General features: G+C 34.6%; 1 protein-coding gene across 1 annotated transcript in view; it reads left to right on the forward strand.

Annotated features, from left to right (window-relative positions):
• The window catches only part of LOC123308867 (tyrosine-protein phosphatase Lar-like), a 634169-nt gene that overhangs the window by 451959 nt on the left and 155907 nt on the right, over nt 1–26303 (forward strand). The window contains exon 5 of the mRNA XM_044891689.1: nt 23856–23873. Within this exon, the coding sequence (XP_044747624.1) occupies nt 23856–23873 (18 nt within the window). The remainder of the gene's footprint in view (nt 1–23855; nt 23874–26303) is intronic.

The raw sequence follows: 26303 nt of genomic DNA on the forward strand, positions 1-26303 counted from the left end.
ATTTTATCATTATTGCAACAAGTATGCTCAAAACTCCAATCGCTGAATCTACAGATATAAATCTGTAGTTACCGATAATAGAATGATGTCCTATGGTGTATTGTATGTGATTTCATATTCGTATTTGGACAAGAATTTTTCTACCCCGGCAGACATGGAAATAAAACCTGAAATCATTTTCATTATACAGAGTGAGTCACGTAAGTCACAAAATGTGAACATAAACTTCGATGTTCCGATAACTAATTTTATCATTTCATGAGTGGATGTATCAATAAGTAATGAATTATTTGTAGGAGTGGTTGAAAATTCTTCAACAATTGTTTGAATATAAAATAAATTTTTTCATCGGAACATCGAATTTCAGGTTTTTTTGTGATTTCTGGATGTCACAGAATAATTGAGCAGTTCGAATTGACTTATTTATAGTTTTTCTTTGATAACTCGGAAATTATCTATTCGAGGTAGAGGATTTATTTAGGCAACACCTTCTCTATTTTCACGTAGAATCGTATGAAATAATAAAAAATATTGTTTGTAATTTGAAAATCTTGAGTTTTTATGGTTTCATTCATCATCTACTAGAAGTTCTTCCCATGTACATTTCAAGTCAAACAGCAAACAGTGTTATACTACTATACAGGGTGTCAAATGCGAAGGACGAAGAGAGATGTTTCCTCGATGAAAATATGCAGGGGTAGTTCCTATAAATTTTTTTCGAAATCGACCTCCCTTCCAAGATGCAGCCTTTGGAAGGCGATGACGAGTTGACAGTTTTTAATTTTTTTTACGGGTTCTAAAAGAACCCTGAGTCATAAAAATATACATAATATGAAGCATTAAGTAGATGTTACTTACACAATTCTTTTAGATCTCATAACTTCATTATTAGAGGTTAAAAATAACAACCCCTTATGATTTTCCTTCAAAAATTGTTTTCGTAGGATAGATTTTCGAAAAATAAAACTCTCTTATGGTTTTCCCGAGGGTTTTCCATTCAATTCTGGAGATAAAAAGTCTCTTGCAAAACTTCCATATAGTCGATACTTTTCTCGGAATTAATAAAAACGTACAAGCATTATACGAAGGTCTATGAGACACAGAGTTGATGCATGTATTTTAGCAGGAGGTCATTCTATGGAACACTTATACGATGAAATGAAATGAACAGTGATCAGAACCGCTTGTAATTTTTAATTTGTTCCGAGGAAAGTATCGACTTTATCGAAATTTTGCAAGAAACTTTTTTTCTTCAGTGTTGTTATTTTCAAACCCTAATAATGAAGCTATCATATCTAAAAAAATTGTGTGAGTAACATCTACTTAGTGCTTCTTATTATGTATAGTTTTATGACTCAGTGTATTTTAGAACCCGTAAAAAAAAATCAAAAACTGTCAACTCGTCATCGCCTTCCAAAGGCTGTATCTTGGAAGGGGGTTTGATTTCGAAAAAAATTTATGGGAACTACCCCTGCTTATTTTCATCGAGGAATTATCTCCCTAAGTCCTTCGTTTTTGTTTACAGATACCCTGTATAACGGAAAATATAAAAAAAATCTCCTCAGCTGAAATATTCCCAAAAGTTTGAACTACCGTTTTTATGATTTTTTCCCTAAGAATCCCAATAATTGATAAACTGTTGGGTTTTACACGATACTGCTGAAATTGTCAGCTATCGAATGATGCAAAGATATAGTGGGTGTCCCATTTGAAATAAGAAAGTGGTAGTTTGTATCCGGTATAACAGGAAGTTGCAGAAATCTGAAAATATTTTAGGGTGAAAGTTCAGTGTCGAAACTTCAACATACAATTTTTCAGCACAATATTGGTGATAGTTTTCTATAAACATCTATTATAACAGGTCATCGAAGTGAATCACCCTGTATAAGTGCTTATTCGAATACATATTCCATATTCCTTACTATCTCAATATTTTTGTTTTGGACCATTTTTATGAGATTTCATAATAGTACTTCAAAAGTATCATTTTTCATCATCATACCATTCCATCAAGCTCTTGACTGGCCAATCAAGATCTTATTTGGCAGATCTCTATTTTTTCGTTTTAAACATGATTTTGTGAGAAAATTTCTTATTGTATCAAATCATGTTGTATCAATAGCCATTTATTGGGTTTCAGCAGCTTAATTTCCGAATTAATCTGAATTGAAACAAGAGATCGATTTGATGATGCTGTATCGTTCAAATGAATTTACCTGCCTAGAAAAAAATCCTTCATGAATTTTATTGACCAGAAATTCAATCTGTTCGGGGAAACGAAGCTTTCATTTATGAATATCAAGTGGAATAATATATAATATTGGAATTTTCCGCGATTCCTATTAGTTATAGCAAAATATTTCGTGTTTCACAGCATCCCTCAGACACGTTTTCGTGATGATGCTCTGATAAACTGGACAGAATAACAGGAAAAGTTAATTCCCTGATATTGGGTTCTGAATTGAAACAAAGTTGATAATACACCGAAATGAGAGCGTCATATCAAGAATTCCTGGCCGGAATCCCTCGGACGTCATCGAGATCCGCCAAGCGTGCTATATGAAAGCTGTAAACCAGGCCTTACGCTGGGGATCAGGCGGCCCTTTATTTTCCCGAATTTCGGAATTATTGTCCGATATTTAGTTTCATTATGGCGAGGCGCGTCCATAAACTTTACGGCAAGAAAGTTATGAAAGTTGAGTAGATCTGTAAATCTTTTCCGTAGTTTCAGCGCCGTAAAAGCTTATTGACTTCTTCGGACTGTAGCATTTGGGAAAAAGTTTCGCGGATGTCACACTTATAACGGCCGATCATTTTTCTCATATCGGCCACTTCTATCGTAATGAAAAATTTTACGGCGGCCCTTCCTCATATTGCCTTTCTATTTCAATTGCGAACTTTAGTGCTCAGTAAATCCTCATGAGCGTCAGAGGCTCGCTCGCGCGTGAATTAGAATTTATGGTCACACGTTCGCGCATATTCTTAATATTCGCATGGCAAACTTTCTGCGGCAATGCCATCTTTATTAGGGTTTCGCGCCTGGAGGCCACAACTGAACGTTTGTGTTTTTGGTGTATTCTTAATGACAAATGGACTTTCATTACCTTTCTTTTTAATTATCTCCTCTAGAATAACTTCTAGAACACGAAGGTTTCAAAGTCAAAAAATATACTTAATATTTTGAATAGACAAATTCGCCCATTACTATGAACGAGTCTAGATTTCTTATATACATATACAGAGTGCCAAATAATTCGTCAATAATTCTTGTACGAAGAATTATTAAGAAAAGTCCCGGCACCCGTCCATTTTTAATTTCAAAAACAATTTATCGTATGTTTTTTTCAATTTGATATTCCTCACCCCCTACGCCCCGCACCCCTCTACTTTATTTTTTCAAATCTATATGGATTCTGATACATCAAATGCATGGTAATTTTACTACCTATTCAGCGATGTGGCTAAAAGTAGAATTTGTTATTCCGTTTTTTTATTTAAAAATTACGAAATAATCTACAATTTGTGATTGGGGAGTAAACGATGTTTCCAACGAGGAACTTTCTACTTAATGAACTGAAATAATGCATCTTTATGCCATTCAGGTTACAAGTTATTCTTGTTGCTTAGGCACGGGGTTTTTCAGAGATAAAACAGGATAATCAACAATAACTGTACAGTAGTGTGCAGGGTGGGCAAATTTCGATGTTTTAGCACTACAGCTTTCAAACCAGTGGAGATAGACAAAATCTGATACCCCATTCTCGTACTCTTTTTCTGAGAAACTAACGAGAGTAGTAGTCATTTTTGGCCACTTTCTTTTGTTTCCGAGTTTTAAGCGAAAATTGAAAAATGGCGATTTCGAAATAAATTTATATCGCCGCTAATAGTGATGATAGAGCTCTGAAATTAAAACATTATACAGGCACTTTTTTAAGGAGAATCCAGCTCTATTTTTCTGTGCTCGTCAAAAGTTGAAACCATAGAAATATTGAGAAAAAAGGTTTATGACCATTTCCTATTTTTTATATTGATAAAAATCATATGATGTTATATATTTTTGAAATCAGTGAAAATTATGCTTCCAAAAAATTGCACAAAAATCTAGTGTTCCCATTTAAAAAAACATTACTTTGGGTCATAGCTTCGTAATTAAAAATCCTGCTAAAAAGGCAAGCACGCCACTGGATTCTACTTAAAAAAGTGCCTGTATAATGTTTTCGTTTCAGAGCTCTGCCATCAGTATTAGCGGAGATATAAATTTATTTCGAAATCGCCATTTTTCCAATTTTCGCTTATAACTCGAAAACAAAAGAAGGTGGCCAAAAATGACTACTACTCTTGTTAGTTTCTCAGAAAAAGAGAACGAGAATGGGGTATCAGATTTTGTCTACCTCCACTGGTTTGAAAGCTGAAGTGCTAAAACATCGAAATTTGCCCACTCTCTACATATTTATACAGGTACATAAATATGTTTACAAAATATGCTTGGAGTCTTCTCCAAGTTGCCCGAAAATGTCATTTGAAATGAATAAAACAAAGCAGAAAAATGTCAGATGATAAAATTAAGTTCCATATGTCAGATTGACCTAAAATTAACAACCCAATTAAAAAATACTGCTTGTATAGCCCTAAAACTATCCTGAAATTTATAAATTGGACAATGATTAATGCAATGATTGAAGGTTTTTTTCTGGTTCTGGTATTCACAGTCCACACTTAGTGTGAATTTATGCAGCTTAAAATTACAAATAAGAACAATATCAAATAACAATGATCAATTAACAAATATCAAGTATAAATTGAATGTCTATTTTTCAATGGGAGTCTTTATGCAGCCAAGTTACAAATAACAAGCCAACTCACATTTTCTGTTAATTGATCACGAATTTCAAATTATGTGCAACTTAATACGCAGATAGATGCGCATCGGCCTGTTAGGTCACGAAACTTAACCAAAACTTCTATCAAAACAAATAACAAAACGAAAACTATACCATTTGTATGTTGTTTCAATAACTCATCTCAGGTTTAGTGATTTTGAACGGAGGTTTTCTTAGAAGGACAGTTTATTTATTATGAGAATATGAAGTTAGGTTAATTGTTGATTTGGTCTGCATAAATGGTAACATTCAGGCTATTTGCTAATGGATAATTGTTACCAGATACTTGTTATTTGATGCTGTATAATCCACAGTTACTCAAGTTAATTGCATTTGAACGAAGCATCTCAGAGATATTTTGGGCTTTAAACAATATACAAATTTCATCATTATCCTCAACTAAATGGTTCTTGATTCAACAGGCTTATCATGAATTTCATTAAACTATTTTCGATACTTTTACACGATATTATAACTCTGATTAGTTTGATTTCAGCTGAAAACCATTTATGTCATAATTTTGCTCGCAAATTGCAATATTTCTTCGAATAACTTGTCAGTTTTTGGAACATTTCATTAATTAATGAATCCGAAGATCCATTCCTCCACATTAATCACCTAGGAATCTATTAAGTCCCACCATTTCGAAATGTGAAATTTGTATTGGTCCACAACACAATATTTACTCTTGTGATATTTTCCGATTTGTTTATCGAGTCTAGTTTCATTTAAATCATCTACTACGCGTTTTTCACAATGGCAGTAAGGTATTAATTGCAATTCCTTATATAGTTATTTTCATAATTGTTCAATTCCTGATTCACAGATATTGCGATTATGTATTTTGTTGATTCATCACAATGACATTGTATTTTCACTGCAAGGAACGTTGTAACTCTGCCAGTTACAAAACTGGCATTACTTTCTGAAGAAATGTTAAAGAATGTGATAAGGACAGCACAGTTGATATATTCTTGAAAGTTCCGCTTTTATCAGTTATTGTTTTCCATAGTCAATTCCTTTCGTTTCAGTCAATGGGGAATTCTCCTCAATTTGGGTTATCACTGCATATGCAAGTGTAGACTGAATAATTATGAGTTTCATTCATGATTTTTTCAAATTCACCGCGGAAACTATTCAAAATCATCCTTCAAATATGGGGTTCTAAAATTGAAATCGCTTTGTGCGGAGTTAACGATTTGGCAACAGCGCATACAAGGCAATGAAAAGAACAATATCCCATCATCTCGTTTATAAAATAACAGCTGTTGATCTACAGGCGCGTACTTACTGGCGAGCTTCAACTGCAACCGGCCATAAAAATCCCATAAAATTTTACGACCTTCCTCGTTCGTTGCAGACTTCATAGACAGCCATCTTTGTCTATCTCATCAAGATAATGCATTTGTTGTCCTTTATTATCAAGGCATATTTCAGTCGATGTTGCCAGCTTGTACAATTCTCACAAAACGCTTTAAACTTTAAATACCCATTTTAATTTTTCATTTTCAAGCGCTTAAAATAATTTTTTTGGGAAACGGTTGAAATGGGTATTTCAAAATGTGATGTTTCAAAGATATTCCATAAAAAATACATCATTTTCGACAGAAGGAGTATTCCCTTTTTCGCCACCTTGTGAAGCTTGAAATCGTGTGGATTCGTAGAAATCAATACCTCTGATTGATTTCGAGCTTGTTATCGAACCCATACGAATGAAAATAAATTGGTCGGATGGAACTACACAAAGGCCACCAGATTCCTTGATAATGACCATGTAAGCTTCATCTGAGCCGAAATATCCATCACTCTTCCACATAACACCACGAAAAATCGGATTAAACTGTATAATACCCTTCAATTGTTTGGCTTCGGTGGAGGCTCCGTAACTTTGTCGATGAAATTATTTAGTTCCGAACTCTGTGTAGTCGACTAATTGAAATTCAAATGAAATTTCGCCATAATGCAACCGGTTGAGTGAGAGACAGAGATGGGACATGCATGCGGAATGGGTTGACGAATCGCGTTACGAACCGAAGGAGTATTATCAAATTAATCTAGCCTACTCTGTTAATGCCCACTAACGCGGATAAATGAAGGAACTAACTGACTGCTAGGTTGGAGACTCCGATATTAATCATGCTATCTACCGCTAATTATGCTATCGTGCTCTGTTTTCCGATACCAATCGAATTATAGCGTCTGGGCGAAGGAAGAATTCTCATGCAACCATCATTTCAATTTTTGGCGATTTTGAAGGTTCATCGAACTAGAGTAAATTTTTTATAAGTCGAGAATGAAATGTGAGTCTGAAATATTCCAATAAAATGGATATAGGTACCTATATGTATTTTACGAGGATGTATTGATATCCAGTTAGCCTAGACCAGTTCCATGCATAAAAAAAAGATTGCAATACCATAGCAACGAACACTAACTCATTAAAAGTGTCAGTGTGAAGATTGAGGTCAAAAAAGTAAACCAGAGTAATGCAATAAATTAAAAGAAAGAAGATCTCCACAGAAATTGTGAAAATCGAAAAATTGGAGTATCGAGCCATCATCAAGTACCTGTATTTAAAAGGGTCAAGAGGTAAGAAGATTTAGGAAGATATGCTTGGTACCCTTGGTGATCAATGTTCTTCGTATGCGACCTTGAGAAATTGGACTGCAAGCTTCAAAAGAGGTAAATTTTCCATTGAAGATGATGACCGATCGGGAAGACCAGTTTCTGTGTCAGTCCCCGAAAATATCGATGCAGTTCATGACATGATTTTATCAGACCGTCGAATTGGGCTAAAACGGATATCTGAAGCACTGAATATTTCACACGAACGCGTTCATCATATAGTTCACGTCAATTTGGACATGAGAAAAATTGCTGCAAAATGGATCCCCAAATGTTTGAATGTTGACCAGAAGCGTGCAAGGGTAGCAAGCATCGCGTTCGTGTGCTCGATTTGAAAACGATGTAGACATCTTAAACCGAATTGTTTCTATGGATGAGACTTGGGCACATTTCTACGATCCAGAAACAAAACAACAATCGATGGAATGGCGACACTCTGGTTCTCCAAGACCTAAGAAGTTTCGTGCAAATTCATAGGAGGGAAGAAATAATCTTATACACTCCCAAATTTATTTCATACAGGCTGACATGTTTCGGAGGTTAAGCCATTATCAAAGCCATCTAAAAAAGATTATAAACATTGAAAAGGAATCTAGTTACCTGAATTAAGGTGTATTAGTTGTTAAAAATATTTCGATGAACCAAAATATGAAGGAACGTGGTAACTTACTTCATGAAACTTTGAGTTCAAGTCAGATAATGGAATTATCATCAACTCTGGTTCGAGTCGAGAGAAAACATCAAATGTCCAAGAAGATAAAACAATCTCAGTCTCAAAAATTACATTAAATATCGAAAATCTAAAACTCGTGATAGAAACTGGCGGAACATGAACATCCATAATCCCTCCAACATGAGGTTATATCACAGAATGACATACATGTAATTATTTTTCTTTTTTCTTAAAGAGTAATGGAACTATGAAAGTTAAAAAATTAATTTCAAACTATACCATTCAAATTGATGCAGTCAAAAAATAAAAACCACAACAATCACAAGATCTACAACAATTAAGAGGCGAAAAAAGATGACAGGCAACGTCAGGAAAAACATTGAACCTAGAAAACGCTGATGGTCCTCACTTTATCGATTAACCTAAAGGACTCCTGGACACTTTTGATCATAGTCGAATTGATGTTCTCCACATTAAATATATTCAAATGTTTGTATATTTCCACCTCCTAAAGTACTTCCAATCTTTTTCCATAATCACAATTGTGGAGCAACTTTACATCTTCTTCTTTAATGAAGTTATGATTCTGAACTCTTAGGTGAACGCCAAATGCAAACTTGTTGTTACTATTCACTCTAAAACTTGTGATATGTTCATTAATTCTAGAATTAATACTTCTTCCACTTCTACCAACATACAAAGTGTTGCAATCCCCACATTTCAATCTGTAAACCCCCGACTTGTTCAAAAAATGGACTGGATCTTTGTTATGTACTAAAAATTGTCCCAATGTATTAGAAGACTTGAAGGAGATCTCAAAATCACTATAATGTCTAAACAAGTTGCCTATCTTATGGGAGATGTTACCATAGAAACAACCCTTTCTATGGTAACATCTCCCATAAGATAGGCAACTTGTTGATGTTGCCCCATTTCATCCCATTTTTACGACGATTGTTGGAATGTTCGAACAAGAAGATTGTGATGCCCATTATGACAATTCGGCAATCCTAAGTTTCCATTTTCATTACCACGTAAATATCGGACGAGCCAATATCCTAAACGAAACCACATGGTCGAATCAGGAGATTTTTTTTCCACCTCTGTCATTTTGAAAGTTTTTTTTTTTTTTTTTTTTTTTATTTTAGAAATTTCGCTTCAACCACAAGGGTTATTAGCGATGGAGTGGTACATATTAATATTATTAATTATATAAGGTTGTCAATTTGTACACTTCTGAGAAATTTTATAATATTATTAACTTCACACTTTTCCACCAAAATGTCTTTCAGAGAACCTGCAATGAAATTTCTTGTTCTTTCTTCGTGGTATCTTGGACATTCACAAAATATATGTTTTACAGTTTGTTTCACGTTACACGTGTCACAGAAAGCTTCTTGGGTCCGGGTTATGAGGTGTTCGTGTGTTAGTCTGGTATGACCGATCCGAAGTCTACTTAGTATCGATGATTTTTGATGAAACGCTTCATTTTGACCAGTTCTAGCTTCTTTGAAAAAAAGCCTCACTGTCAAATACACCCTGTATTAGGAATGATGCCCAGGATATTCTCGTCTCGTTTTCGAGAGAAGACTATGGAGTCTGAACATGATATTCGTTTGTTGAGACGTGAACATTTCAACAGTATTGCTTCTGAATTTTTTTTTCACTTTATACAGAGTGAGTCTTTGACTCATACAAATATTTTAACAGTAGATACTTGAGATCAAAAGAAACACTCTTTTCCTATTAGGCCCTAATAAAAAGATTTGGCCATTTTGTGTTTCCCTAATGAGCTGTGCCACCCCTGGAAAAACAAAATTACCTTCAGAATAACTAGCTAAATCTGTGACACTACACATCTGTGGATCTTAAAAAAAAAATTTCATTCGTTCAAAGTTCCCAACTTTGATATCTTACATATAAGGTCCTTTCGTTTGCAAAAAAGTGTAGCACTTTTCTACACTCGATTTGATTTACACCAGTGTAGAGGAAGTGTAGTTTATCTACACCTAGTCAAAAGGAGATGAAGATAAACTAGACCTCCTCTACACTGGTGTAAATTCAATCAGCAAACGAATACTAAAATCGAGTGTAGAAAAGTGCTACACTTTTTATGCAAACAAAAGGACCTATTGTTTCGAAATGTTATCTATCATCCACCCCGATTTTTCCACCTGCTCTTGTCGTTCACAATTTGACTGCATCCTGTTAGGACCGACATCATTCAACAAAGAGAGCGTAAAATTGGGATGTAGTTTAATCTTTGCATTTTTATTCAATGTACTATTTCGTATTAATTCAGACGACAATAGATGGAGATCCACGGAAAACCCAAAATCCGCGGTCCAATTACCTAAGCAATTAAAACCAATTGGGATCCCAAAGCAAGCTCGGGGGAAGAAAAACTCGATGATTCATTTCGCCCGCTGACGTAACGATCCTTCGGGCGGCTGAGAATCTTGTAACCATAGCAAATTTAGCAGTTCTGGACGACCGAACGTATTTTTTAGATTCGGCTTCCGAATAAACTCATTTAGTAGTTGTTGGGAACTTTAAGTGTCGAAATTGAAAATCTGAAGGATGCGGAATTAATGCAGTGCATAAATCTCGGGAATATTCCATATTCCACTAAGGAATTTTTTTCCTGGTAAATTAAATTGAAGATCTCATTATTATTATTATTCCAGATAATAAGATGAGGCCGAAGCCTATAAATCTTATACATAAAAAAGAGAAAAATTTTCACTTCAGACATAAATAAACTGAAAACTATTTTAACACACACAAACCTACATTTGTCTACGTTCAAAGGAAGAAGCCACCTTCGACACCACTAAGTCAACAGTACCAAGTCAATTTTGGGAAATTTCGGTCCAAGGGACAAACAAACACAAACAAATTATTCTTTTACTACACTTCAGGCTAAAATGAAAAATGTTATAAACAGTGGCATAGACGAAACTGAAATACAATCATAACAATATTTATTTGAATTACTAAAATATCAATCATATAGTATATTAACATTTTCGAAAACATGTAATAAAGAGATCGAATTTAAAACACCGAAAAAACACAATACAACCATCAAAGCAGATCAAGCAAGACAACTGTATAACGAGACAGTCAAAGGGAAAAAAGAAAAAAGGAAAATTACTCACTGTCAGAATATCAAAATTTCAATTATTTCCATCTACAGAAAATCATTCAAGATGAAAATCCAGGAAAACGAGTTCTACCGGATCTAGGTACGATGCTTGCTTTTTAAGGTCATGGCACATCGAAACGCGGAATTCAAATGAATGAAAGAAAACTATCAACAATACAACGAAACGCGAAAGAAAATGTTCAGAATCAACTGATAAAACAGAATCATATTTTTTAAATCCGAACCTCTTGGTTCTTTTCACAATCATAATGATATAATTGATTATATGAGAGCCAATCCTATAATATCTTGTCTTCTCCATTATCTTCAATAGCCAAAATTGGAACATTGATGCAAAGAAAACTTATTCGAGTTGAACTGGAAATCATAAATGATTTCCTAAATGGAGTTTGTATGAATATCATCGAAATTCATATGTATATCATCTCCTAGGTGGAAAAAAAGACCTCTATGAGGGAAGCAGATTTGTTTTTTGTGCATTTCCTTTCATTTTGAGATTATGTTGGCCCAGGTTAGTTAATTCACCTTCTATTCTTCGTAACCAATTTGAAATGTACAAAAACTTTACTATCCTATAAGAACAATATACATATGTTCTTAAAAATTGACTAAACGTTCATTTCATCGTGGAAAATGGTAAAAACTTACACCTTCACAAGAAAATCGTAATCGAAGATTTGCGCAAAGGATCCAAACTATGAAAACTTCACTAAGTTTTCTCCATTTGCACAATATGAATTAAGATATTTCCAACAGATTGAGAAATATTTTTCATAAAAACTCTTATTGAAACACCAAAATATTCTCCGTTCCTCGATGTAAACAAGCAAAAGTCTACTAACTTTCTATTTACAAAAATTTACACCAGAGGGCGTTTCGCTTGTTTTGAATTCCCAATTCATACCAAATCAGTGCATCTTAAGATAATGGCTATAGGATTCCCATTGGTGTGACCATAAACTCTGTGACCTCTGAGTATCACTGGCGGATATCTACAGTTTTCGGCTGTTAGAAAGCTGAATGTGTCTACCTACGGTTTGCATCTGAAAGTTTGCATAGTTCAATGTAATTCATTATCTAGATACCGGCTCTCAACTGCGCTTTGTGACCGCGTCAGATAATTTGTTTCGAGCTTCATGCTACGGTTACTGGTGCTCGCTTCTACGGGCTTGAATTTGATACCGAATTTATACTCGCCGAATGCGGACGAACAGCCACGAATACGATTATGTAAACTCCTTCGCCTGTATTTGCGCTCATTTTATATGTTCGTATTCGTGCTCGATTAGTTCGGAACGTTGTTCGACGAATTGTTCAGCGAATATAAATAAATAAGCACATATTCTTCAATGTGCTAGTGACACAGCATCTCTGTGGCGGCGAATGAAGTCCCACGCGAGCACTGCGTCGATGATAAAACTCCTGGCTTTCTTGTCGTGTCACTACGGTTGGCAACGCCTGTAAAGAAACCCCTCGTCAGTCTTCACTACAAAAATAAAAAATCAGTATCACCTTAGGATGGACAAGACTCATGACAAGACAAGAATTCTTGATGAAAAGCGTCTTGAGAGAAAGTAAAGAAATTTAAAAAAATCTTAGCATGACGTTTTTTTGAGATAACAAATCTTGTCTTGACACAAAAAATTTCAAGATTTTGAAATTCCTTGATTAACCAGTGTCACAGCACATGGTGATCCACCGGCGAACTTTTCCTTGCGTTTCGTGCTAACACGACGATCTTGTGGTTCCCCGACGTTTATTTGTTTTCTGACGAAGTCAAAATTACGTCGTGCAGTTGTACTCTTCAACCCGTTCTGTTGAGTGAGGTTATTATTACCAAGAAAAATATAAAGCAGGCTCAATAGGAGATCGAAAATCCTCGGCACCCTTTTGGTGTCTCCATACGCCTGGTCACACAAGCGCTCATTGGCAAGGTGAGATACCTTGTATAGCTTTCTAAGATATGAGCTATAATAATATTGCGTTTTTTCAAGAGAACTGCATATCAGTTTGCGCCAAGCGACAGATGGCATTTTTTTTTATAGCAGGGGGAATCTGCGACCGTGAAAACACGGGGCTCTATCTCTCGCCCAGAGGAACCCATTTCTAGGGAACACTGTGGGGTTACTCACTCTTCCGAGTTCGCGACCCACTAAACCTAACCTGCTTTTTATTGGTTCCGGGCATTTGCCTATAAACCATTTATCCCTTAATCGGTTAATTTCTTCTTGCACATTGTCGTGCTAGGGTTTTCATGTTCGTCCATTTCGGATATCTCTTCTTAGTATAGTTTTAATAAGTTTCCGTTCTCATTTTAATCTCTCCTCAATTCATCTCGCGGTCTCCTTTTGTAAATTCTCATTCTTCCTCTGTCTTCCTCCGGATCGTAGTCCACTAGTCTCCTGAGTTCTTCGTTTGGATGTTCTTTCGCTGTTTCGAATAACTTTTCAGCTTTCCTCTTCATAAATTCGATGATGGTTTCCCACTTCAAATCTCGATATATCTGTTTGTTCCTGACAAACCAAGGCGCATCTATGGCACATCGTAGTAGCTTGTTTTCTGTTGCCTGAATTCTTTGTATATGGCTCTTTGCCGCGAATCCCCAAGCACCTGATCCATAAGTCAGTTGCGGTCTAGCAAAGGCTTTGATTATTTTCAATTTTGTCTCATTTGACTTGTGGCTCTTTCTACCTATCAGCGGGTAGAGCATATTCACCGCTGCCTTGGTTTTGTCAACGGCTTGTTTGATATGGCTTCTCCAAGTTAGACCTTTGTCTAGGGTGATATCTAAATATTTTGCTTCGTTTTTCCATTCGATTTCTTCTCCATCTACCTCTAGATTTGTTGTAGTTCTCAGTTTCCTTTTCTGCAGTAATATCGTTTGACTCTTTTGTTGAGCTTTATTTTCCATTCAATACACCAGTCATTTATTTCATCTATAGCTTCTTGTAATATTCCTTCTATGATTTCTGGCTTGCGATGTCGCATTGCGATTCCTGTGTCGTCGGCATATAGTGTCAGCATAGTACTTGGAGATTTTGGTATATCGTGAATATATATGTTATACAGTAACGGCCCAAGTACTGATCCTTGAGGCACCCCTGCTTCCATATATCTGGTTGTGGAGTTTTCTCCTTCCACTTTCACGTAGAATCTTCTGTTCCTCAAATAATTCCTAATCAACTTGCACAGTTTGATTGAATATCCAGCATATCTCATTTTGTAAATCAATCCTTCATGCCATACTCTGTCGAATGCTCTGGTGACATCTAGTAGTACAAGACCAGTTGCTTGTTTATTTTGGAATCCTTCTGTTATATATTCTGTGAGTCTCAGTTATTGCTGTTCTGTTGAGTGATCTCTTCTGAATCCGAATTGCTCTGCTGGAATGAGATTCAGATTTTCAGTTTCTTCTGTAAGCCTCCTAGCGATTACTCTTTCTACTACTTTTCCTAGGGCGGACAATAAACTTATCCGCCTGTAGTTTTGGGGGAATTTTTTATCTTTGCCTGGTTTGTTGAACACGAGGTTGAACATTATGATTTCTGCAGTTTTCCACTTTTTCGGATAGTGTTCAGTCCTCATTATACCGTTTGCAATATTGCAGATGGCATTCCACTCCTGCGTTTCTGGGAATAGATGATGCCTTACCGCCAATTATCTTCCAGATGAAATGTTTATCTTCACGGAGAGCCGCCAAGCTTCATCACCAGCACATTCATATTCTGTTGGACGGTGGCAATACGAATGATATTTTGAACTAATCGCACCAATAACTTTTGTCAGAGTTGTTGCTCTGCTATTCTCAATTATAAATATTTACACTCGTTATTGCGAATATTAGCTAATGGTTCGTTGAGCAGTGAACTAGAATCATACTCCATTATTGAAATATATTATGGAATTCCATTATGATTCCGACTTGCTCATGAATTATGTATAAGTGTATACCTGCTAGGAATGAATAATTCACAACATAGGATAATTCCGTTCATCTTTATGAAAGATATCGACAATGCACAACAATTTTCATCTGATGGAAAAATAACGGGTAACCTATCCAGACTCAATGCGAACCTGTATTTTCTGAATGCCCTGAAAGTTTACGTATGCACGCTACATTGTTTTAAACGGCCCTAAGATTTATGTTTGCTTTCCGAACTAAACAGAAAGTCCGTCTCATAATTCACGCGAGTTGTGTGATGAATATCGAATCGGGAAAAGCTAGCGAAGTAGAGACCGAATCGATAATCTGTATCGGATTCTTTTGCTTTAGTTCGATCAATTTAAAGTTACCTCAATTCTTTAAAGAATTCAAGACGTGATTTCTTGTAAAAAAATAGTGTGGGTCTTTCATATATTTTTTTTTGAGCCGCGCCTTCTTAGGAAAAATTTAAATTGGTTCTGACTTTCGAGGTACCATCTTTAGAGGGCTGTATCTAAGCAGGGGCGGCTCAAAATAGTTTTTTTTGGAAGACCCACACTATTCTTTGACAAAGAGATACGAACACGATACTAACCTAATTTCTCCAATAAGAAAACCCAATTTCTATATCAAATTCTGAATCCATATGAAATTGTGATTTCGAAATACCCCTACTCATAATTTATCTGTGTTTCTTTTTAACGTGGGCCACTTTTTTCGAGAAACTTGATGGTTTTAACTATGGATCATATTATTTGTTTTTGTTTTTGAGTAGTTTACAAGCCTTCTGCAGTTTTCCGGATTACTTACATATTTAATTTTCATTAAAAAAATGTCATTTACTCCATTTTTTCGAATGGTATTCGTAGAACTCTTTTGTCTCTTGGAAAGTCTAGTGGGTGGTCGTTAATTTCATAGAAATATTTAAGGCTTAAAATTAATTTTGTAATCTATTCATTTTCGTTAATTTTAGACTTAAAATCTTCCCATTTTTCAAATGTCATGCTCTGAATTTTTTTCGTTTGTTGGATACACTTGTGAGTGATCTTTATCTTTTATGGAAACATTTTAGGCCCAAAATTAGTAGTTTTTGAAATTCATTTTAGGCTCAAAATGTTTCCATAAAACTAAACTAAACTCAAATTCTTTTAAGGCGTAGAATATTTGAAAAATGGTCTTATTGACGTTTTTAATGGTTATTTTCGAAAATTCGTAGTGTCTTTCGGACTACCTGTAGAGGGATCCGAAAAATTGAAGAAGATTAAAAACTTTTCGGGAGTTCAATGAAAGAAATGATATATTTATCTCGAACAGTTTTCAAGGTTTGATCTCCAGTTAAAACCATCATAACAATGAACTTCATCGGAAAGAATAAACAGGGTGGTATCGATTTTTCACCACTTCATTTTAAGCTGTTGCGATAATAGAATCGTTTCCGCTAAATTTAAATGAAAAAGCACTGTTGACTCACCCTTTATATTATTGGTCTTCCATTCATAAACTTTTACTGCAATCGATATAGTTTTTTTCTTTGGAATCTAAACTATATTACAAAGTTGCAGCAGGATCGTTAGCGATGGTAATTTCAGAATTCATATTTTGAGAAAACATACGACATTCCAAAAGTAAAAATATCTGTTTGAATAACAAGCAATGCGCGGTCGATTTGTATACAGGGTGAGTCTTTGACTCGTAGGAATATTTTAACAGTAGATTCTTGGGGTCAAAAGAAACACTTTTTCCCCATACAATTTTTTCCGAATCGGCTCGGTTTAAAAGATACAGGCTGTTAAAAAACATAAAATATTTGATGAATCCTTTTCGAACACAAGATATCACCCACGTCTTCCAGTTTTCTCATTATTTTCCATAAAAATACCAAAAATTCGAAGAGCCCAACTCTTGAAACTAAGTTGGACGCTATCTAATGAATATTTGAACGTTTTGTAAAATAATCCTTCATAGTTTCTCGTATTAGGCGCGGTTTTGGAAAAAAATGGAATGGAGAAAATCAGTTTATGCTTGTTTTTCCGATATATTCGCTTACTTTCAAGGTTGAAATGATTTATCTTATTGCTTGGGAAAACTTCAGTGTTCGGTTCCCAGAGGCGGCATAGCATATTATGAAAACTTAAAATGGTTATATCTTTTTATCAGGGCCTAATCGGAAAAATTGGTATTGGTATTGTTTCTTTTGACCTCAAGAATCTACTGTTAAAATATTTGTTCCAGTCGAAGACTCACTCTGTATACCTATATATATATATTTATCTGCCTCGGTATCTGCCAACTGCTGAATGTTGTTCCACCTTCATACGTCAATAATTTTCATCTAGAGTTCAAAACTCCTCAAGCTGGAAGCGATTAGTCCCAACCGCCGCTATGCAAACTGTGGAAGATTGCAGGTTTCCTTCACACAGTGTTGATATAGGGGATTACGGAATTTTCGACTAAAAATGAACGCGAGGCGGGGCGGGTGTCATAAAACATAGGCCATTGCGTGTTACGTAACACGAGGGCGAAGTTACACGACCGGAGGAAAACCGGCAAAATTCAAACATGCAAACTCATTTTTCCCCCATTTATGTTTCGGTGTGTATCGCAGTGATTCATCAGGTGGATATCTCAGAGGTCGATGAAGGTTGTCGAATGAAAAATGAATTGATGTTTGTGCACTTCCTGGTTGTTCTGTTCAGGTTCATGTTATACTCTCGACCCTCTCGTAGCTGTTATATTTCTTTTGTGATTTGGTTAAGCCGCCGCGTGAACACAAGAGGGGAATGCAAAAAAAATGTTCCATCATTAACAAGTTATAACTATTCAAAATGAACGGAGTTGCCCTGTTTGACATGTTGGATAATCCTGACATGTTGATACAAGATACAGGCTGTTGAAAAACCACAAAAAATATTATTTTTAGTCCTATTGAACCGAAAAATAGTTTTTCACTCATTTGATGAATTTTTTTTTTTTCGAACACAAGATATCACCGACGTCCTCCAGTTTTCTCATTATGGCCATTACGTACCATAAAAATACCAAAAATTCAAAGAAACCAACTCTTGAAACTAAGTTGGGCGCTATCTAATGAATATTTGAACGTGTTGTGAAATTAAAGCACTTATTCTTCATATTTTCGAGTAATTTGAAAAAACATCTGTGAAATTCGAATGGCCGAATGCAAAGAAATCGACAATAGCATATTCAATATGTATCGGTAATTATTCATTTATTGAACGTGTAGATTTGATTCTTCAGTTCAGTTCAGTTCAGATTCTTCAGTTGATTGACAGGAAAAAGGTCAGGTTTATAGAACAAAAACCACTCCTTAAAACAATGCCGACTAGTTTCGATTTTATTAAAAAATCATTCTCAAGGCTCTACAATGAAAGATACATTATAAAATATAGCGTACACAACAAAAGAAAAGGGGACTGAATTGTATGAATATAATTTTTAACTATAATAAGTAAAAGCAAGAATTTCAAATGGTGAGGAGATCACATCCTTGATTAAGATGTTAAATATCTAGTTTAAAAACGAGAAAATGGTCAAAACTCTTTTTGCGTTGATGGTAGATACTTCTTATTGTGTTTGTATTAACCAGAGGAGTTGAAAGAATTTCGGAAATTTACTTACAGTTTCAAATGGTCTGAGTCATGTAATCAAAAAATTGAAACAAATACACCTCATTAAACATCGAAAGAAGGCAGATGGAAAACAACTGTCGACTAGTTGACAGTTGTTTTCCATCTGTTGACAGTTGTTTTCCATCAGGAAAAAGGTCAGGTTTATAGAACAAAATCCACTCCTTAAAACAATGACGACTATTTTCCAGAGGAGTTGAAAGAATTTCGGAAATTTACTTACAGTTTCAAATGGTCTGAGTCATGTAATCAAAAAATTGAAACAAATACACCTCATTAAACATCGAAAGAAGGCAGATGGAAAACAACTGTCGACTAGTTGACAGTTGTTTTCCATCCGTTGACAGTTGTTTTCCATCTGCCTTCTCTCGATGTTTAGTGAGGTGTATTTGTTTCAATTTTTTGATTGCATGACTCAGACCATTTAAAACTGTAAGTAAATTTCCGAAATTCTTTCAACTCCTCTGGAAAATAGTCGTCATTGTTTTAAGGAGTGGATTTTGTTCTATAAACCTGACCTTTTTCCTGTCAATCAACTGAAGAATTCATTTATTGTTTATAAATAATATTTCGTTCCCAAATGGAATGAAAAAGTCAGTTTACGCTGACTCTGTATGGAGTCGATACAGAGTGGGCCAATGAAAACGAAAGAGTAGATCTATAGGCCGGCAGAAGCCCTTAAGTTGAGATTTTGTGTTGCGCAATTTATGTTGGTATTGTGAATAAACAGTGATCTATAGGCCTATTATTTATGAATCTATGCACTGACCGACGATGATACGAATTTTTTACTGTTTTTCATGTTCTTAATTTAATCGTACAAATTGGAAGCATAAGTGTATCATTTTTGAATGCTAATTAATATGCTTTGAATTTGATATTTCTCTTTTCAAATACCTTCTAGGTTATATTTATTTATACTGGGTGTCTACTTTTAAAATGGCCAAACTTGAAGGGGAGATCAGACGAGTGATTTGCAACAAAAATGTCATATAACACATGGTCGAAATGTTGACGGTTATGCTTCAATTTAACATTTCTTGATTTCACGAAATATTTCTAGTTTTTTCATAAACTCATCATTATTCAGTTTTTCTTGTAGAATCGTCAAATTTGACCTCATATTGCGGGCGTGGTAAGGAGATGAATATCACGAGTCTGAAGTGAACAAAATTACTCCTTTTTTCCAATGGTTTTATCGATGAAAAATTAATAATTATGCACATGTACACATGTACAGAACACTTGCACAAATGTCTGTCTATTTGGTTGTCGTCTGTTGGGAAAATTTAAACTGTACTCTCGAACCTCTGCGAGCATTTCCATTCGCATATCCATAAATGAACAACATATCGCTACATTTGAAATTTTTCGACTTTTTCGTTGTTATCTTGTTAGCCATGATATTGTGGCAGAGTTTTCCTCAGGAACCGTTATTTTTAGCAAGAAATTCCAGGAAACCTGCTTTGTTCAAAATGAATCAAGTTATCATATATTAATTTTTATAATGGTATAATATGAATTAGTAAAAGAGTTTTTTTGCGAAATAAATTTTTTAGGACGCCTTTTCTACCTCTAGCAATTAAAGGGGAACACCAACAAATTTTTTTTATTACCTCTGCTCAATTTCTGTCAGTGTTCTAGTTTCTAAGTTTTCTCAGCAAATTTTAATATTTTTAAATTAAAATTTGCTTTTCGGGTGCCTTCGTCAGGGAACAAAAATATGAAAGATTTAGCTTAGTTTTTGGCGAGTTATCACTCCCTAGATTTTTTCAACTATTCATTTATACTTCATTCACATTTATTTAAGCAGTCGGTTGGCCATGAAATAATTTTCTCTAGTTTTTGTAACTAGAACGGAGTAAAGTTGGCACTCATGAAATGTCGTTAATGTCATAACGCCGTTGCCACAACTAATATCAATTTTTATAACGAAAATGCCGAAAGTGATTGAAAAAAGAGACAGGGTTTCAGAAAGTTCTATTTTTAGAATTCGGGTCCGCTCATTCAAATAGTTATACCCTGATATTCTAAAATCCACAATACGTCAGACGGTAGCGAACATATTCGATGTAAGAGAATTTATATAATGTTTCATCTGAATCTAAACGACTATATTTCAGCTGAATATTTCCACAATCAGAAAGATTGTGAATGAAGAGGAACACAAAGTTCCTTCTATTGAGAGACCCAAAAAAGTGGTGGCATTTGAGAATTTTATGTTTGAGTGAATTAATGCGAAAAGTTTACTACAGGATTTTCGATGAATGGCGCCGTAGAATAAGTTCCCAAAAATTGATTTTTCTATTTTTTATTTGACTTGTCCTATACATTGTAAATGTCTCAAGGTACCCATAAATACCTAATTATTATTATCATATCAATGTATTAAGATGAACAGCCACAAATACGCTCCAGTTGTCCTGTCTATTGTTTATTCATGTGGAATTTTTGTTCAAAGGTGAAGTCATCTTGACTTGAAACTTCCTTTAATTCCTTTTACTTATATTGATGCGAGAAGATTTTTGTTGAAGAATTTAACATTCTTGTAATTATCTGTTAATTCCTTCCATTCCCATTCCCAACCACTGCATCATATGCATTTCATCTTCGGGTTAATATTTTTGAAATCTACAATTGTTGTTGTAACGTATTCAAACTTAAGCCATAGAAGATAACGAACATTAACTCTCCTCAAGCCAGTGCATATTATGATATAATACTGATCTCTTGTATTTTCCATGCAAATAACTGGATTTGGTATGCCTTCAATTATGTTCGTCACACATTGTGATAAAATACGTAATAATAGAAGCTTTCACATAGAACGGGCAACATAGCGTTGATTTAAAACCCCAAAAATGTTTTGACCAGCGTCATAACCCCACATCTTCGTACTATACAGAGTGAAATGTGTCAAATTTCCATGGCCAACCGACTGCTAAAATAAAAGTGAAAGGAGTATTCACCCCCTATATTTCAGGATGAATTAATCTACCTGAATATCAAATTGAATATTTTTTAGTCATGTTGAACTATGATAATGATACGAGTAGCTATGCCATTCTATATCAAGAAAAATGCAATCAACCAAATCTTTCAATTTCCCCGAAATACTCACTATTCTTTATATGCTATCGATATAAAGATTATGTAGCTGTAGCACATCGGAGACTAGCTCATCTGTTATTCATCTAAAGAATTACTGATCACAGATAAAACCGAATCGTTAGGGTGAGTGTCGTCATTAATAAAATATCCGAACAATTTAACATGAAACATGGAAAACATTCAATATCGAACAGCATTCGTTCCTATTCTGATGAACACAGTCAAAATTACAACCATTTCATCGATTTTAATACCTTGAAACGAATTCATTGTTTAACGGTTATTCGAAATGAATTCGGAAATTTGATGGAGAAGGATAAAAGGTTAATTATGTTTTCCGTTTTCAATTTTCCTAATTCCGATGTCGATCCTTTGAAGGTGAGCCATTGTTTTTCTGGATTGAAATAATTAATTCATCTATACAAACGGGGTGGGAACATTTCTGCTTTTTCTTCGAGGAATAAAAAGTGCAAGTACTGATTTATTGAAGCATTACTATGAATGGTTTTGTTTATTCAATACAATGACGAAATGAATGCGAACCAAGCCTTTTCAACCATCTAGCATAGCTGGGTTCCCATTACTTATGAAATTTGATCCACCCTATCGATTTTCATGTCAGCTGTTCTTGCTACAACGGTGTCTCAGAGAACTAAGCATTGTTGAATTTTTCATCTCTATTGCAGAAGAATTAACGCTCTTGTTAAAGTTCCAGGAGAGTACGATTAGTTAAAATACTAGTTAAAATACAATCATTAAAATATAACTTAACTCTAGATTCATTGCAGTTTCCTGCTATAGAAGATCTATTAATACGCATAATATCTATGATATTGTTGGGGTGTTCTCAATCGAGATTTAAGAATGGTTTTATAGAATTTTAAAATATCGACCCTCAAAATTCCATAGCCTACTTGACGTCGAATGTTTTTGAACACATGATATCACCTCTATGCGCAGTCGCACAGGAGTAGTTGAAGATTTCTGTGACGAAACCAATCAAATTGTTTTATATGATGCAATATGACAGAATTTTAATGATTGTTTGAACTGTCAAAAAATTTTCACAATAAGAGACTGTCGGTAATGTACCCACACTGCTTTTGATCGTCATGAAATGAAAAATATAAGTAATTAAGTATCTTTTTTTTATTTGCCCCGATAATTTTTCAATCCTTATGTTGGTTGGCCTATATAAGTACATAGTCGATTATATTTCACAGAAAGGGTAGCTCCTAAGGGAATAAAGTTTGGTCGCAACTGCTGTGTTCTGTATGTAACTTGACAGCTGTTTCATTTCAAAACTGATTGTCTTGATCTGAAGAATCATCTTCGGATATACGGTTTTAAAATGACGATTTTTAATGATGAAAATTTAATTGACTCATGAGAGGGTTTGCTATTCAAATTTTTATTGAGTTTCCCTACTGATTTTACACAATGTAGTTTGAACTACATGCATAAGGTAAAATAGTAAATGTTCCTATTAGGCCTCTAGATTGATTTTCTCAGAGGATACATGAAACATTCATTATATAGTTTGTTCTATAAGGTAGTCTTCAATAAAATATGGTTCACTGTAAACTATTTTCTCTTGACTCCCTCTGCAATCTAGAAGTTTCGGAGTCCCTCACGAATTTCGATAAGGACAATTGTTTTATCAAAAGTAGCTAAAATAATATTTGAGTTCATTCTCTGGGATTTCTATAAATGGATTCAACAATGTTCGAAACAATTCGCTCGACTTTGTAAACGTTGAAGGTAAAGTATATTTATTCATTTCAGATCGTCCGAGACAGATGACTGATTTTCGCTTTTGTTTCAGTGCATCGTCCTGGAAACGGTGAGTACCTCCAGCATGGAATACCGTCTGGAGAAAGCATTTCATGGGGAATTCAGGAAAGAAAATCAACAAGAATGGCCGGAGGCTTCTGAACTTTCTACCTTATTCCGTTCACACCATTTCGAATTATACGAAAGGAGTCTTTTTTTTTCGTATATTCGGTTTCTTTTGTTTTTACTACTGCCTACAGAAATTTAGGTATATTTTAGAATGTTGTGATATAGGGGTAAGTAACGTAATCAAAATGGAGTGTGCATTTCCCTGCACTATATACATGTGGGCGAATTTCGCTTCTTTGGCGCCTTTTATTAGTGTCATTACGAGACTTTTCTTTTAGGCCCGGCACTTTCACCTTCGAATAAATTTTATTCAATGTCAATAAGCATAGAAATACCAATAAGTATCTGTCAAATAATTTCCTATCTGAAGGATACCTTATTTCGGTGCTTTCAGATGAAATTAAATTATTTGACGACTAACAATTCTATGAAAACACGGTATACTACTTCTCACTGATTAATGTAAACTGAGACAGCGCATTGTAGAAATTGTCATAATTCCAACTAGAAAGCAAATATTTCGTGAAAATCACACAAAGAATAACCATACATCCAGAATCTGAAGAATTCAACCAATAATGACGTACCGACATTCGATCTATGACAAATAAAATCTTATTAACGAGTTTCAATGACAGATTTATTCGATGAATAACATTATCTGAAAGTGAAAAGACTGAATTTTTAATCATCCTAAGAATAAGACTTATCTATCATCTATCGAATAAATTTAGTTATTCGCACGTGAAAGTACCGGGCCTTAGTTTTCTAAACACTTCAGCAGATAAGTTGTTCTACTACACTGCGCAAAAAAATTATGTAGGTATCATTTTTTTGATCAGTGATTTATTTTTAGTTTCATTGATTTCGTCATTTATTATGAATGAATAAAGCCGATAACTTAGTCCCCTTTATAATATGAATTGTACACTGCGAACAAAAATTAACGCACATTCTGAAAATCTCAATTTTAATGAAAGTTAACTCTACATTGACTTTATAACTTATTTTTTATGTTCTCTCGGGAAGGTTTTGAACGAAACAAGACACATTAAATGGAAGAAAAATTCAGGATTTCACCGAATCTTATGTGAAAGAAGAGAAATGAACAATTTTCAAAATACTGAAATGCTGATAAGTGATTTAATACTTGGTATTTCCACTCCTTGCGTTAATAACAGCTCGGCAACGACGGTTCATACTCAAAATGAGTGATCTTAAAATGTTCTGATCTAATCCTTCCCAGATTTCTCCGAGTTGGATTCCTAAGTCATTAAGAGTAGCTGGAAAAACTATTGATCACTAGAATTGATCGAGAACAACTGATTTTAGAATGGAGCCAATACATTCAAAATCTGATAATATCATCTTTTTTATTCCTGCTGGGAAAAAACATCTGTATTGAAGAAAACCGTTGAAAGTGGATAACATATGCATGCATAATTCTGATAAAAATAATTATCATTGAGAACACCTTCAGTTGTAGAATAAATTTGAGATTTCCATAATGTGCGTTAATTTTTTTGCGCAGTGTATAAACTTATTTATTTGGCAAATAGTCTACATTGAAAAAATTAATAATTCTTTGCATTTTGTTGAAAATAGTTTTTCTCTCTTTTATCTCAATGTTTTTCATTTAATGATATTTCAATTATTTTCGAATGGGTCTGATTATTTACTTGGTGACATTAGTTCGACACTCCTCAAATAACTTTCAAGGTTTTATTGTAAGGCAGGTAGGTAAAACAAGAAAATCCATCCTAGTCTAAATGCTATATGTATGAGGAGTCCGAGAGACTTGATCATGTAGGAGACTTGAACCACCTCAAATATTTCAATTCAAATTTCGCGCTACCGGTACCGTAAATAGCTTGCGACATACTCGTAACAAGACACAACTAGTGGCGGCTCCATTTTGGCCGCCATCGGAACAGTTCGGGAGTGAGAGGGTTGAACGGGTAAGGAAGTAAGAAATTGAATATTTTTGTTTGTTACACTGTCTGAAAAGTTTAATAGGTGCGTGGTGTTATTTAGTTTCATTGCTTTCATTGATTGATATTGTTTTACAAGTGTTGAGCCCTTTTGATAATAGTTTTGAAAGTTTCAACAAAACTTCTGTTGAATAGACTAAAAGGGAGTGCGAGAGACTTGAGTCATGCTATGATCGGGAGACATAATCAGTGGCTCAAGTTTCCCGCACAAAGCTTATACAGGGTGATTCAAAACTCGAGGCGAAAAATTGAGGGATATATAGAGACTGATATTCTTGATGAAACGTAAAAAAAATTTTTGGCCCATGAGGTCTCGTTTCCGAGTTTTTGAACATTAATGTTTCTATATGCAACCAATTAATTTTCATAAATTACAGTTA

Source organism: Coccinella septempunctata, chromosome 1, assembly GCF_907165205.1.
Source record: "Coccinella septempunctata chromosome 1, icCocSept1.1, whole genome shotgun sequence".
Lineage (NCBI taxonomy): Eukaryota > Metazoa > Arthropoda > Insecta > Coleoptera > Coccinellidae > Coccinella > Coccinella septempunctata.